A 16,184-nucleotide genomic window follows, 5' to 3' on the forward strand; every position below is an offset into this window, starting at 1 on the left:
GAGAACAGTGTGGATAATCAAGGCATTTTCTGGAAGAGATAATCGTGAGGCGTGGCTCATCATGGGGACTAAGAAGGACTGGCAATGTTCTGAGAAAGACATTTATAAAAAAGACACCTCGAAATTTCAAATGGAACCAATCCCGATTTTATCCTTCCCTGGAGAAACGCAGTACTTGGGTTTGGATTCCTTTGAAAAGGAGGCCTCGTTAGAGAGTAACAAACGTCATAGGAAAATACCCAGGATGGTTAAAATTTAATACAGGGGAACTGTAAGGCACCAGGGAATAAACTGATTGTGTACTTTTGTTTTGAGAATGAACGCTACCCTATTTAAAAACAAATGCCATCCGAGTTCTACAAATTCAAGGTGATTTTTTTTTTTTTTTTTTTTTTGGTATAACCACATCCGGGATGGTTATCTATATTTTTTTCTCATCAGAACATCAACATACTGTATTCCTCCTTACGTTGATGGAAGGTGTGCCATTGTGTAACGAAAAAGCGATGGCCCCTGTCTCAATCCGAACGCCTTCTTCCAGGGACGCAGTTGCATGACGCTAACCAGGAACTACAGTTCCAGAACAACGCGGAGGACCTAGAACACTGGCTGGACAAGGCAGAAGAGCAGGCTGCCTCCGAGGACTACGGGAAAGGCCTGGCAGACATCCAAAGCCTGCTCCGGAAACACGGCCTCCTGGAGTCCGCTGTGGCCACCCGCCAGGTGGGTCGCCAGCCCTTTGGCCGCGGTAGGCCGGGGCACCCCTACGTGCTCCGAGCACACTCGTGATGAGTAACTCTCGAAAGAAAAAGAGAGCGAGACACCAAAGGTAAAACTGCCCGAGTTTCAGCTGGTCAGCTGCCCCTTCCTCAGATCTTCTCTAACGTGGCCATGGCGCTGGGTGCCCGTGGCCTCTGTCAGAACCCCGTGGCTCGTGGGGCTTTGTGGGCTCTCCTACTTTTGGCATCACACCCTCCCTGCCAGAAACTTGGGCTTCGTATTCCGGCTCGTCACTCACTAGTTAGGTCACCTCCGGTGTGTGTCTTCACCCGATTCTCACCTGTACGAGAAGGTTTGGGCAACATTGCCTCCTCCTGTTCCGGCACCCCGGGATGCAAAGCTTGGAAATATCTCGAATCCCACTTCTTTTATGTTTTAGTTAAGAACGCTGAAGCCCACAGCGGTGACGCGACTTGCACGAGGTCACAGAGAACGTTGCCAGCAGGGCGAGGACTACGATGCAGATACGTTAGGCTCTTAGTTTCGGGGTTATCCCCCCGACATCCCACCAGACTGTGACTTAAGCTCATCCACGGAGGGGTTAGAGTGTAGGCACTGTGTGATGTTCCGGAGAGCCCGCTTCCAGTTGACTCACTTTCTCATCCCCTGGGGTCCTGACACCTATTCCGTCTCTCCCTCAGGATCAGGTGGACAGCCTCACAGACCTGGCAGCATATTTTGAAGAAATAGGCCATCCCAATGCTGGTGACATACAAGCAAGGCGGGAGTCCCTGGTGTCCCGGTTTGAAGCCCTGAAGGAGCCACTGGCCACCCGGAAAAAGAAGCTCATTGACTTTCTGCACCTGCTGCAGCTGTTCAGGGACACAGAGGATGAGGAAGCCTGGATAGAAGAGACAGAGCCTTCGGTGGCTTCCACCTACCTCGGTGAGTCCTTGACCATGAGTGGGCAGAGCCACAGGGGAGGTCCAGGTGTGCAGACCGTTTGAGAGAGCTGGGACGCAATGGTGGGGGTGCTTTCAGGGTTTACTCTCAGCTTTCTCCCCGCACACTCGGGAAAATATTTTCCAGTCTTCCATAGGAGGTGTTTTAAAAAATTCATACCGAAAAGTTTACCTCCTAGAATAAGTCACGAACAGTGTCACGAATGGAAGACCTCTGGGAAGAGCTGGAGTGCTCAGCTTTTCGCTACTTACTCTAACGTATTGCCAAGGTCATTGGCTGAGCAGCCATGGTTAGTGTTTAAGGTACCAAGTGATTTTGTCCGTAGCGTCAGTGCCTCCCTTTTGTAATGATCTGCGCTTCCGAAAGGGTAAAAGAGGGCAGAATAGCAGAGAAAGTACAGACTTCCTGTCTTTAAGGAGCTGTCATCTCATCAGTGGGAGGCCACAGGTGGAAGGAGAACTCAGTGTCCACGTCTATGAGAAGCCGATGATGACGACAGTCTGGGAAAACTTCTAGAAGAGAAAAGACCTCTTTGAAGAGTCCATGGGCACAGTTTCTGGAAAGTCATTTAGTGGGAAGTATAAGGAAGGGACGGTGAAGGAAGAGGGAGGAACCCACGGACAGGAGACAGGGGACGGTAAAGTCAACACCTGGAACTCGGGAGCCAAAAAGGTGGAGGAAAATTAACCATGCACACCACTTAGGAGGTGCTTGTGAATGTTAACAGCAAGGGAGGCATTTATATGTCATTTCTAATCTTAACAAAGAAAACTTCAAGACAGATAACACACCATTTTCTTGGTGAAACAACCTAAGTTGGAAGATTTAATAACTTTCTGACACCCGTGGGTATTAGTCAGTGCAAGAGCCTACCTTTTAGAAAGTAATCTGATGAAAGACAATTGGTTGCAAGATATTGGAAGTTTTAGCTGAGGAGTTACTCGCCTCTCTACCTATCTTCCGAAGAGAACGGTGATTTATTTATTGTCTTTTGTAAAATGAGGAATTGAATCTTCTTAGCACAAAGAGGCAAGGGGAAGAACAACGCTGAGCAGAGTTAATTCAGAAAAATAATATAAATTTCGGGAAATGCACTCAGAGATCACAACCTCAAAAGAAGAACTTGTAGGTCGAAGAGTTACAAACAAGTAGACTTAGCCTCTTCTTATTCTCTACACTAGAACCACACCAGGCCCTGAAATTATTTTTCTTTGTAGGCAAGGACCTGATTGCCTCCAAGAAACTTCTGAACAGACACCAGGTCATCCAGGATGACATCGCCAATCATGAGCCACACGTCCGAACGATAACGGAGAGGGGAAACAAAATGGTAGAGGAAGGTACGATCGGTTCTGGTTGAACTGGCCAATCATCACTATGTTAAACTTAAGGGAAGAAGTTTGTTCCATTTTAGGGCTTCATGGGAATTGAAAGGTACAAATGATCCACCTTCCCCCTCAATGCAGAAATTCCCCTTGGGCATTTCTGACAGGTGCAATGATGACACAATGTTGCTTATATATGCCAATAATAGGAACCCTCCTACCTCACAAACCAGTCATTTCTATTTTCCAATTAAGCCAATAAAGAAAATATTTTTTGCCAATAACCGATATATTCTCTAGGAGTTGCAGAATTTAGAATTGAAGTTCTAAAGCCCCATAAAACAGATCACACCCTTTCCCCACTTGGGAGCTTCCAGATCTGTGAAGACTTGCCTTAGGTTCCCAATGTCTTATAGTCTTGATGGCAAATAGCACCATTTATTTAAATCCCTTACTTTATATAGTCTTGATATGTCTCTTCCCTCCTGGCCTCCCGTCTTCAGAAACCCCTACTGCTTAAATAGGACGCTCAAAACCAAGCATCAAATTCCAAGCAACAGTAGATTACACTGGGATTGTTTCTCCCTTGATTCAAGAATAAATTGGGGCCAGAAAAAGAATAAATTGTTGCCAGCCAGGATCCAGTTATCAAAAGTATAGTTTAAAATTCACATGGCTCTGCAAAATTTCAGACCTCAACGGTGATTCATTTGCGGTTACTATGTTATTACAGTGATTCACCTTATTTTTTCTTCCCTTGAAATCTCCAATTGTAATTGTGGATTTTGTCTATTTCTTTCAGTTCTATCAGTTTCCGTTTCATGTATTTTGAAGCCATGTTAATTGTGTGCGGAGAGATTTAGGCTTGTTGTGTCTTCTGGATGAGTTTAAATCCTTAACATTATGGTATAGCTCTCCGTATCCCTGGTCATACCCTGAAGCCTACTTAGCACGACTCTAACACAGTCACACCAGCTGTCTTTGATTCATCTTTGCACAATATATATTTCTCTATCTCTGCTCGTACTCTGTTTCTTTATGCTTAAAGCAGATTTCTTGTAGACAGCATGCAGCTAAGCTTTGATTTTATGTTACACAATCTGATAATCTCTCCCTTTTATTGGGATTGTTTAGATCATTTGCAGCTAATGCAATTATCAATATGGTTGCAATTAAATCTAGCATCTTGTTATTTATTTCTCCTTACCAGTTTCCACAGTCTTTGGGTTAATCATGCATTTTTTTGTGATTCCATTTTTCTCTCCATATGTGTTTAGTAGCTATAGTTCTGTGGGGTATGTGTCTAGGGGAGTTGTGTGTATGTGTGTTCAGTTTAGAGTAGTGATTCTCCACTTGTGGTTTTGTGGGTTTCATAATAATGCTAACACATTACTTGCCTTTTTCATAGGCTTTCTTTCATAAATGCACAGTGAAGTTCCCTGCATGATGTGTGATAATGCCCTTTTGTTCTAACGGTGAATAGAATACACACTTGTCTATTCTTTTGTTTTAAAATTTTCCGTTTCAGTATCTGAAAGGGTGACTATTCAATAACGTTTTAAGTTTATTTATTTATTTTGAGACAGAGAGAGAGAGAGCAGGAGAGGGGCAGAGAGAGAGAGAATCCCATGCAGGCTCTGCACGGTCAGAGCAAAGCCCACGTGGGGCTCAAACTCACGAAACTTGAGATCGTGACCTGAGCCAAAACCAAGAGTCAGACGCTTAACCAGACTGAGCCACCCAGGCGCCCCTTGCCTTCTGTTTGAAACCCATTTTCAGGAGACATAAAATTCTTGAGAGACAGCCTCTGTCTTTCTGTACGTTAAAGACACTGCTGAATTGTCTTCTGACTTTGCGGGGTTTCTGATGTAAAGTCCGCTCTCGCCACGATCTCTGCTCCCCCGTGTGGAATGTGTCTCTTTTCTCTCTTACCCTTTGATGCTTTTCATCGCTGATTTTCAGAAATTTGATCACAGTATAACCTGGTGTGCTGTTCTTTGTTTGTTGGGTATGGCAATCACTGAGCCTCTCGGAACCCCCAAGGAAGACTGCATCCTGGAGCTGGTTTAGAGACGGGGCCACTACTGGGGTGCAGTTCTGCCAGAACTCAGCTCATGTGTTGTAATCCCAGTGCACTTTGCTGGGCGCTGACTTTATCTGCAGCCCTGTGTGGGCCCCAGGGATGTGGGGCCTCCTGCTTTGCAGCCACCTTGTCCTCACCTGGAGGGGTCTCCTTGCACACGTGCGCAAGGGGGCACCAGTCTAACCCGCGAGGGGACCTCGGCACACACCTCCGAAGCCCCATCTCTGTGCGGCACCCTTCTTCGGCCCTCTGCTCCGTGGGCTCCGGCTGTCCCTCCTGCCCCAGCTCTGGTCCGCCTGCTCGGCCCGGTGTGACAGCCGGCTTCACCCTCCGGCACAGCCTAGAGACTGCCCCGTGCATGGGGGGGCACATGTCACTTCTGCCCCTTCTCTCATGAGTCACGATCCTCTGCCTGTTGCGTGAACATCATCGGATCTTGCGATCTGCCCAGTTTTCTAGTTGTTCCTATGTACTAAGCACCTTCCGGGCAGAAGCGACGATCGGTTGGATTTTCTGTTTACTCCAGACAGTGTATGTTTTTGGAACTCTGAGCAGGACCCACACCTGGGTATTCTGTTTCAGGTCTGCGTGTCACAGACCACACCACCCCACTCACTGCCACGCACATCCACCCATCCTCTATCATCGCCACACGGACTGCCCACGGTAGCGTCCTCCTACCTCCCTCTCTGTCTCTCCCAGGTCACCAAAAGGAGTGAGGTATGGTGATGTTAAGGAGGGGAGTACTCACCCTTCTTTTAACTAACTACTCCACAGGGCACTTTGCTGCAGAAGATGTGGCCTCCAGGGTCAAGGCTTTGAATGACAACATGGAGTCTCTCCAGGCTCGAGCAGCTAGACGGCAGAACGATCTTGAGGCCAATGTCCAGTTCCAGCAGTACCTGGCTGACCTGCATGAAGCCGAAGCGTGGATCCAAGAGAAGGCGCCTATGGTAGACAACGCTAACTATGGGGCCGATGAAGAAGCAGCTGGGGTAAGGGGAGCGTGGGGGTGGACATCGTCTAGTACGTACCAAATGGCACGAGACTGCGGGACAGCCGCACGCTCTGTTAGATTCTTTGGGGCTTCCAGAGTAAACACATTTGGCCTTCACCAGCTGGGATAGCCTTGCAGTGGACACAGGTCCTAAGAGGTACACTACATTTTCCCGATCCCACAGAGATCTGTAGATTCCTTAAAGATTATCTAAACCCAAAAGGCATGACCAGAGAGCCATCCCTGTCTTGGTCCCATCCTAACCTTCTGAGGCTAGCCTTGGAATTTCGCAAACCAACCATGGTTCTAACATATATGCGCTGCAATTACTTTATTGAAATAAAACCGGGCAGACATGTACCCTAAGGGTCATAATTATCTTCTAGGTCTTGCTCACTGCCTTATGGTAAGCCGGTATCGTATTTAGCAAACCTTCAGCGCTGGGGATAATTGCAGTGGGCATCTAAAGTATGCTAATGTTGAATCCTACACAGTAACGTCACTAGCTGTGATGTGTGTTGATAAAACACTTGTGCTGTTTTGAGTTCGTTTTGATTAAGCAAATATATCGAAATTGTTGACCTTCTAACTCCTGTTTTCCTACTCCTTGTCAATTTAGAGTTAGCAAAAGACCTCTTTATTATAGATGGAAAGTGTCTCTTACCGAGAATGAGGACAACCGATATAACCGGAGACTATAGCCCCACCACCCCCAGGAATGCATAGCGTTCTTCGCGTTCTTCCTGTATTCGATTCTAACGATCCCTCCTCAACAAATCCAGGCTCTTCTAAAGAAGCACGAGGCCTTCCTGGTGGACCTGAGTGCCTTTGGGAACAGTATGCAAGCCCTGAGGGACCAGGCGGAGGCCTGCCAGGTGAGAATTCTGGCTTTGAGATGCCAGAAGCCACAATCCCCACCAGAGGACACAGGACTCTCTTTATGACTGGCTTTTACTTCCAATAACTGGGAAACAATTGCAAAGAAAATGCTAAATTCTAGGGTCCTTATCAGCAGAAATTGTAGCCTCTTCATAGCGTTTGCAGAGATTTAATCCGGAAGGGGTTCTCCTCGTAAGAGCGATCACGTTCTCATTGATGTACTCTCGTTTTCTGTTTTCCTTCCTTTTATATTCCCACTCCTATCCTTTATTTATAGCTCATTCTTACAGTCCTTCCTGATTCCTTGTCTTCCTTCTTAGTTGTTTTTATACATTTATTAGATGTCTAGCCGATGCGAACCAGAATAAAAAATAATCCCGACAGCAGGACAGTTCCAGTCTATTAGGAGATCAGAGATTTCAGCAAATAAGTGCATATGATAGATACATGAACAGGAGAAGGGGTCTCAAAGAAAAGAGTGTTCCCCTCTCCTGAAATAAGAGTGTTGGAGGCTAGGCAGATCCTCCCAGCTGAGGCGAACCGCTTTATCTGAGTTATTTTTTTAAGGTGGTTCACTGTGCAGACGAGGACAGGAAGGGCTTCTCTAGGCAAGAAGCACCGGGCACAGAATGGCCAGGTGCATTTGGGATATGGCGCATGTGAATGGTGGAGAATGTGAGGCTGGCCCGGAGCCAGAGCCAGCAGTGGAGGCTTCTTCCGAAGAGGATGGGGGCGCCTCCTTGGGGTAGCGGAAGGAACAACAGAAACACTGGGAACAGCCTTTCTAAGGAGAGGCTGTGGACTCACATGCCAGGAATAGACAACAGACAGGCGGTGTATGCCCAGTAACCATGTGTGCACAGAGCCTGCGTGCCCGCCGTCCTCGGCTGGCACGGTGGAGCCTAAACGAGCAGACGGGTGTGCGTCTGTGTGTGTGGAGGACACGCGGTACTCGAGGGATAGAAAACCAGAGGGGCCTGTGAGGGGAGGTATACACCCTCCGCTCTGATCTGAAGAAGGGGTGAGCCATTGCTTACAAAGGGGGGATCGTAATTTGTTCCTTCTCTCAGAGGTGTGATATTGGCAGAAAGTATATCGGTAGGAAATCAAATACCTTGGAGAGCAGGTTGCTTGCTAAAGAGAGATACAAGGTCTTTGATCTCAGTTTATGGTCTCAATTTATGAAATTCTGTGGCCTTTCCTGTGCTGTAAGTCACCCATCTCTAAAAACAAAGGCCAGGGGACACCTGGGTGGCTCAGTCGGTTGAGTGTCCGACTTTGGCTCAGGTCATGATCATGCTGTCGTGGGTTCAAGCCCCGCGTCGGGCTCTGTGCTGACGGCTCAGAGCCTGGAGCCTATTTCGGATTCTGTGTCTTCCTCTCTCTCTTTGCCCCTCCCCTGCTCGTGCTCTTCTCTCTTGCTCTCAAAAATAAATAAAACATAAAAACAAAGGCCCACATTTCCTTGACATGATAATTTAAGGGTTAAGAGGTTGGAAGGATCGGGGCACCTGGATGGCTCAGTCAGTTAAGCAACCGACTTCGGCTCACGTCATGATCTCACGGTCCGTGAGATTGAGCCCCACATCAGGCTCTGTGCTGACAGCTCGGAGCCTGCAACCTGCTTCGGATTCTGTGTCTCCCTCTCTCTCTGCCCCTCCCCCACTCATGCTCTGTCTCTCTCTCTCTCTCTCTCTCTCTCACAAAAATAAATAAATGTTAAAAAAAAATTTTTTTTTAAAGAGGTTGGAAGGATTGTCAGTGGAGGCCCAGGAAATGGAGAAGGTGATGAGAGATAGTGGGTCTTTCATTTTCTCAAACAATCTTCTGAAATGTTGGTGCATTTAATCCCTTATTACCTGCTTACGAACTGGTGCTTAGAGCATTTGCCATGTTTCTGACAATCTACAAACTCACTTGCTCACTCTGTGTTCATATTCCCCAGCCGGCCTGTCCCCTCTTGTATCAGGGTGGAGAATATCTCTGGGAGCGACATGTTGCATTCTGTCTCTTATGGTAGCCGTGCAGGAGGTTCCAGCCCGAGGCTCTCCCCTCCGTTCAGCCCAGGGCAACCCACCACCCTTGGGTCCAACAGGTGCCTGACATGATCTGCTTCCTGCTTTTGTCCAGCAACAACAGGCTGCACCAGTGGAGGGAGCTGCCCGAGAACAGAGGGTGGTGGCTTTGTATGACTTCGAGGCCCGTAGCAATCGAGAAGTCACCATGAAGAAAGATGACGTCTTAACTCTGCTCAGTTCCATCAACAAGGTGAGTCTCCCTTCTGACCTTCTTCCCGTCGGCAAGATGGCCCTTCCATGGTCAACTCGCCCAACCTTGCCAGATACCCATGTTTTGGCCTCCAACACCTTTCTACTGCGGTCTCTCTTAAATTGCCGTAATCTATTAAGTCGTAACTTTCTTCCAGATATCGTGTGAGATCCTGTAGCTATCTTTTGGGGTTACAACACCAATTACAGTGAACCAAATGAAGACCCAAAAAGCTTCAGTAATTAGCCCAAAGACATATAAACTATGAATGGCAGTTCTGCAATACTAAACTGTCCCTTTCTTCTCGTCTCCTTGCTTGTCTCCCTTCCGTGCTAATGGTCCTAGTGATGGGACGCCAATGGTCGGGGCTAGGGGGACCCTGAAAAAAGAGAAGTCTTTTGTCCACTCGGTTTTCTTCAATGTGGCAGAGACGGGTCTGTGAGAAAAGTAAGCAAATATTGGCTCTTTTCAAAAGAGCTCAAACAACTTTTTTGAAAAAGGAGGTTTTTGAAAACCTCCACTGTAGTTAAAGGTCTAATGTCACACGTCAAGATCCTTGATTTCGGAGGCTGACTTGAACAATCCCTGCAAGTCCTTATTTACCTCCTCCAACATCTGTGAAAATCACACGCCAGTCATAAGCAGTGGTTTGCTTCTCTTGCCCTCAGCCTGTGCCTGTGCCCACAGGCTTCGTTATGAGAGTTGAAGCTTCTCCTACCTGTGTTTTTCCGAGACCTAAGGAAGGAGTGGGGATCTCTCTCTCCACAGGACTGGTGGAAGGTGGAAGCTGGTGACCACCAAGGCTTTGTGCCCGCTGTCTACGTCAGGAAACTGGCTCACGATGAGTTTCCCACGCTCCCGCAGCGGCGACGAGAAGAACCAGGCAGCATCACTGAGCGCCAGGAACAGATTGAGAAGCAGTAAGTTCTGGAGGCTGCCAACCCAGACAGTACTTGGCTAATCATTTCTTATTGGCAAAGACGCGTCTCATGTTTCGTGTTTCACGACGCCTTCCGCTTCTCCCTGGTTCCGCGCAGGTACCGCTCCCTCCTCGATAGGGCCGAGGAACGCAGATGTCGCCTGCTGCAACGCTACAACGAGTTCTTGCTGGCCTATGAGGCGGGCGACATGCTGGAGTGGATCCAAGAGAAAAAGGCAGAGAACACCGGGGTGGAACTGGATGATGTCTGGGAGCTGCAGAAGAAGTTTGACGAGTTCCAAACGGTGAGAACGAGCGACTTTCTCCTCTAGACGGCTTTCTGAAAGTGACTACTGTTTCCATTTATTCCACGCCTGCCCCTAAGTGGTTGTTCAACTTCACATTTGCTAAATATCCGTCCCAGAGCTGCTGAGGGTCCCACATTTCAAAGCCCTGTCTGGGTATTGGAGCTAGAAGGAAAACACAGAGGAGACTAGTCCCTGACTCGGCAGCCTGTGGTCCTTACTGCTCCTAGACCCTTCTGGGACTGCTGGTCTCCCTGAGTTCTTCAGCACTTGCCCCACACCGCGCTGTGTTCTGGGAGCTCAGGTTGAGGGGGGAAGCTGGGGTGAGAAGGTGGGAAAACAACCTGACTTTACACTTAAGCAGTTTCTTTTTTTTTTTTTTAAGTTTTTATTTATTTATTTTGAGAGAGAGAGAGAGAGATGGAGAGACAATCCCAAACAGTCTCCAGAGCTCTCATCCCATGGGGACATGGGGCTCAATCCCACAAACCATGAGATCACGACCTGAGCCAAAATCAAGAGTTGGACATTTAACTGACTGAGCCACCCAGGTGCCCCTACAGCTAGACAGTTTCTAAGTTTCTGCCTGCCTAAAACCCTCTGTCCTCTGTTCTCACAGATTTATTCTATACGTTATCTAGTGGCGAATATAAACCTCTCCTTTCCTTTCTTTTTCTTATGATGCCTTCTACATAGAATTCAAGGTGACATATAGATAGATGATAGATAGATAGACGACAGATAGACGATAGATAGGTAGAAATCTGGGTAAATAGATGGGTAGATACACAGGCATATGGATGGATAGATGATAGATATAGATATCGATAGATAGATAGATAGATAGATAGATAGATAGATAGATGATAGATAGGTAGACATGGGTAGATAGATGATAGATAAATAGAGAGATGATAGATAGATAGATAGATAGATAGATAGATAGATAATAGGAATTATATGGATTGTATATACATACACAGAATACATAAGGAAAGAGAAAAGAGGACAGTGAAAGGAAGGGAGGCAAGGACAAAATTATAAAAGAACACCAAGAATGACACTCCCACGAGGAAGCTCGTGGCCTCCCACGAGGAGGCCTTTGTACAATGTAATGGACAATATCGTCCCCATAGGCATGGTGCTAAGCTCCTCAGAGCGGTTTCTTACAACATGACCTAAAGCAAGCAGGTCACAGCTTAGTCTGTGAAATTCTATAGAAAGCAAAGGAATTTGTACTGGTTGGAAACCACAGTATGCGGCTCAGGGAGAGACTCCTTTAATGGCGTCACTTAATCCGGGAGAGAATTTTAAGGAATCTAGGAAATTAGATGTGCTCCACACTCCAGAAAAATAGAAGCTCTCTTGCCAAGTTCTTGATAGCCACAGAGGGTCAGGGAGTTTAAAGGTAACTCTTCTTAGTGGCAGATCGGAGGGCATCTTCTTGTGCTTCGCAGGCGAGGTTAGCAGTATGTTTAATGTCTAGTCAAGTTGGGGCAGAGGTGAGCCGGAAGGTATGAAGATTCCTGAGAAGGGGATTTATACCGCTTTGGACAAATGTTCCCACCCAGGATCTGAAGGCCAATGAGCCTCGGCTGAGGGATATCAACAAGGTGGCAGATGATCTTCTGTTTGAAAAGCTTCTAACGCCAGAAGGAGCTCAGCTACGTCAGGTAAGTGAAGCTCCTTCCATTTCTCCTCACCGCCGGGCTGAGGTCTGGGGGTCTACGTCTCACTTAAATACATTCAGCGTCAGATTCCACAGATCAGCTAGAACGGGCAGAAGGTCTAAAGCTGGCTTCAGATAAGGTCAAAGACAATAGTTCAAACAGTCTAACCATGTATATATTTAAACTGATCTGAAATCTATAGATCGCAGCACATACCTCCATCTTTTCTTACAAACACGGAAAATTCATGCCCAAACCATGAATACAAAGAAAATGCAGTTATGAAGCTCTGACGGTGGAAAAGGGTTAGTCAGGAAAGCTTAGTGGCAGGGACAAGCGCTGATGAGATCTGATGAAGGAAGGAGAAAACTATAGGTCAGTAGAGATGGGAGGTGGGGGCCTTCTAGACCTGATTTAGATCGGGACCTAAAATCATAAAGATTTTACGAAAGATCTGATGAACGTGAGTGGGAGGTCCGCTCCAGCTCTCTGGGTTGTCATAAACCAGGGAAGATGTGTCCTCTGCCTCTTTTATGGCGGTCGACATGGGGTGAGAGGGAGAAGGCGTGTGCATAGGAATAACTTGTTTCCTCTTTATAAAGAAGTACAGCTCTAAGTGGTTGTTTAGCTCGGTCAATCTAGGATGCAGAAATATGGTAAAAACTTCTAACCACCAAGGCAACGTATTCCATTCACCTTTTGGAGACTGTAATTAGTCTCTGCAGCAGCAAACATCGGTTGCTGGCCTAGGGTTGATGGTTCCACCCTGGAACGTCATTTGGGGAAGGAAAATGATCCCTTGCTTAACAGCATGAATGAGGGCCAAGCTCAAACTATCCAGGAAAGAAAGAAACCTGTGCAGTTTCGGAAGAGATCACGTGGAAACAGCCATGATGCAAGCCTCGTCTGGTCTTTGGACAGCGCCGAGCGACTTGGCGTTGGCTTTCCAGCGGACTCCTGTGTGTCTGCTTCTTTCAGGAGTTGAATAACCGCTGGGACTCCTTGCAGAGGCTTGCAGAAGAGCAGCGACAGCTGCTGGGCAGCGCCCACGCCGTCCAGATGTTTCACAGGTGAGGAGGTACCCCAGAAAAGCCCCCAAGGCTGACGACTGCAGGGGACGCACAGTGGTCAGCACAGCACCCCTGAGACAGAGATAAGAGGGGGTTGGGCATCTCAGTAGTGGATTCCTTTCTTGGCACGCGGGGTCCTCCCAGACAAGGAACATTAATTTCTAGTTCGTGGATCCCGGTGCATAATTCACAGCCTGCATGATAGTTAATGCAACGGGGAGTAGACACAAGAGGTTTAAGTCATTAGATTTCTGAACTAGCAGTAGGCAACAGGTTATCACATTGGCTCTGACTCTCGATTCGACCATTTTTTACATCTGATTCCAAATCTTTGTCCACACCTCCATAGGCGAGTAAGCAAACAAACAAACAAAATGGTGGCCGAATGCCTTGACCGTGCATACGTATTTTTGAGCATGCAGGGGAGAGAAAGGGAAACGCAGACAGGTCTGGCTGCTTAGAAGGACTGAAGATGGAAAGCCAGGAAGCAGTCAAGTGTGCACTCTGCAGCCAGGCCAGCTGGTGCAGACAGGCCCCATCAGGTGGCGGTGGAATAACCTTGAGAAAATGGCCCCCGTGGGGTTCAGTTTTGCCTATAGAGAATGGGAATGGGAATTGTACCTATGCCTCAGGTATTGGTGGGACAATTCAATGAGCCTACATTCTGGCACCTCGGAAAGGGTGACGGGGATGATGGTAGAAATGACTTCCTTGGAGCCAGCTGGTCTGCCTGTGGAATCCACTGTCACTCTAGTCTTTTCCTCTCGTGAACCAGAGAAGCAGATGACACGAAGGAGCAGATTGAGAAGAAGCTCCAGGCCCTCAGGGCTGCTGATCCCGGCTCAGACCTGTTCAGCGTTCAGGCCCTTCAGCGGCAGCATGAGGTCTTTGAGAGAGACCTTATGCCTCTGGAAGAGAAGGTGAGGTGTGCGCTCCCAAGCTGTCCCAACGTGCCCCCCTCTCGTTTACACCTGTCCGTGCCCTCATTATTGCTTTCATTCCCCAGTCCCACACTCTTCTACTTCTCCTTATCTTACTCTATACTTGCTTTTAGATCTGTCCCTACAGCAGGTGCACCAAAAGGACATGCCCAGGACCATGAACACAGAGGGAAAAGCATATTGCAATGACCTCTACTGTCCAAGTACCTCTGTAGTGGGTTCCAGGTGCCTAGACCATACAGAAGGCCCACAGCCTCAGACAGAGGGGGAACTGGCCACACCCAGGATAGCCTGGGCCAATCATATTCCCATTCCCTCTGTGAGGAACTGACAGCACATAATCCCCCTCCACTCTAAAAAAAAGCCCTGGAACTTGCCAGATGTGCACTGGAATAACACAGGGCATCGTGTGGCTTGGTATTATCGTGCAGAGCAAAAAGAGCACAGAAAATGTCCATACTAAAAAGACCTTCACATTAAAAGTCAGGACCCTTGGGGGCTCCTAACTGATGTTGCCACTGACCAGCAGAGTCACTTAACTGACACCTTCTTATCTTAAAAAGAAGGGTGATAATGTCAAGTTTGACTGCTTCTGGGAGTTATTGTGTGTACCCAAAGGGTTGACATTATTTTATGAAGTAGTAAGATGTTCTTGTACCTCACTGACGTCTATTTGAGGAGTGGACATGGCCAGCGCTCGGAAGTGTTATTTTGCTGAGATTCAGTCCTTGCACCTCCTCAGGTGACCATGTTGAGGGAGACGGCAGAGCGGCTCAGTGAATCCCACCCAGATGCCGCTGGTGATCTGCAGAACCAGGGAACGGAGCTGAAGGAGACGTGGGATGACCTTCTAGGGTGCACGGAGGACCGTAAGCACGACTTAAATGAGGCCCGGCAATTCTACACGTTCCTCAACAGAGCCAGGTAAAGCTCCAGAGGCAGACTATGCCAAGTGGGGTGGGCGGTTTCCGTGTTTGGTCTCTACATAGACCTTCCAGGAGCAGTCTGAGTATAGGTGTTCTTCACGGCTGGTTTGGAGGGTATGTCCACATCCGGATCACACCTCTGGCAAGACAAAAAGCTCCAGCTCGGTAGTTCAAGCCATAGGATACCCAAGTTGGAAGGAATGTGACGCCATCTAGGTAAATCAAGTAAGCCTAGAGCATGGACGGTATACAGGGAGCTATGTCAGCAGCTGTAGAATATGGATGTTTTCTTTCTACTAGAAAGGACAGAGGAGCACAGATAACCATGGTAGAACACAACACAGCCCAAACACGCATCCTAACGAATGCGTGGAACTAGCAAACAAAGGCACAAGGATAGGAAAGGTGTACCATGTTCATGAAGCAGGGGCAGCTGGTGCAGCGGATCGCATGTCAGAGGGGTCAAGATAGTGTTGAGATAGAATCTTAGAGAATTTCCATCGCCTTGCTAGAGAGTCTAGACATTAGCATAATTGAGCAAATATACACTCTATCTGTGAAACAGTTTCCACGTTCTGCCCCATCTCATCAGTCTCCTGGGAGGAGTGTTGGGAATTGAGGATCCAGAAAGTAGTAGCTCACAATGTAATACTTTTGGAAAAAAAAAAAAAAAAAAAGGAGGCAAGTTTTGGTAAATAGTTGCAGTTGCACTTGGCAATCCCCTCTCAATTCAGGTTCTCTGGAAAGCTATCATTTTTCATACAATAGAAATAAATAGCATCCATAGATGCCCCCCACAATCATATATGTACTCATAGCTCTGTGTATATACAGATTCTGCTCTGACTTCAGATTGCAAGTCAAATGCTGCCTCTTTCTCTTTACGAAATCTTACTCTTCAATATGCAGAAATAATATCCCCCCTGTCCAAACAACTCTGACCTGATTCTACTTCTTTATGACCCTTTTGCTTTTCAGGCTGTTTTTGAAAAGATAGGTATTAGCCTCTGTGTTTTGTTTGTTTGTTTGTTTTCTTTCAGTCTACAGTGTGAGCTCCTTGGAGACACAAATATGTCTCTTCTGCAATGTTTGGTACTTAATAAGCACCCAGTGAACCC

The 16,184-nt window shown here is 47.3% G+C and overlaps 1 protein-coding gene across 1 annotated transcript in view; it reads left to right on the top strand.

The window, feature by feature from the left end:
* Positions 1 to 16,184, top strand: part of SPTA1 (spectrin alpha, erythrocytic 1) — a 70,236-nt gene that overhangs the window by 19,496 nt on the left and 34,556 nt on the right. Inside the window, exons 16-27 of the mRNA XM_047092890.1 lie at positions 542 to 723; positions 1,422 to 1,665; positions 2,901 to 3,023; positions 5,869 to 6,086; positions 6,871 to 6,963; positions 9,098 to 9,235; positions 10,004 to 10,155; positions 10,273 to 10,459; positions 12,031 to 12,132; positions 13,108 to 13,199; positions 13,975 to 14,119; positions 14,883 to 15,064. Of these exons, the coding sequence (XP_046948846.1) occupies positions 542 to 723; positions 1,422 to 1,665; positions 2,901 to 3,023; positions 5,869 to 6,086; positions 6,871 to 6,963; positions 9,098 to 9,235; positions 10,004 to 10,155; positions 10,273 to 10,459; positions 12,031 to 12,132; positions 13,108 to 13,199; positions 13,975 to 14,119; positions 14,883 to 15,064 (1,858 nt within the window). The remainder of the gene's footprint in view (positions 1 to 541; positions 724 to 1,421; positions 1,666 to 2,900; positions 3,024 to 5,868; positions 6,087 to 6,870; positions 6,964 to 9,097; positions 9,236 to 10,003; positions 10,156 to 10,272; positions 10,460 to 12,030; positions 12,133 to 13,107; positions 13,200 to 13,974; positions 14,120 to 14,882; positions 15,065 to 16,184) is intronic.

The sequence above is a fragment of the Lynx rufus genome, unplaced genomic scaffold (genome assembly GCF_022079265.1).
Source record: "Lynx rufus isolate CCGP_SWC_20201006 ecotype Redwood Valley unplaced genomic scaffold, mLynRuf1.p SCAF_31, whole genome shotgun sequence".
Classification (NCBI taxonomy): Eukaryota; Metazoa; Chordata; class Mammalia; order Carnivora; family Felidae; genus Lynx; species Lynx rufus.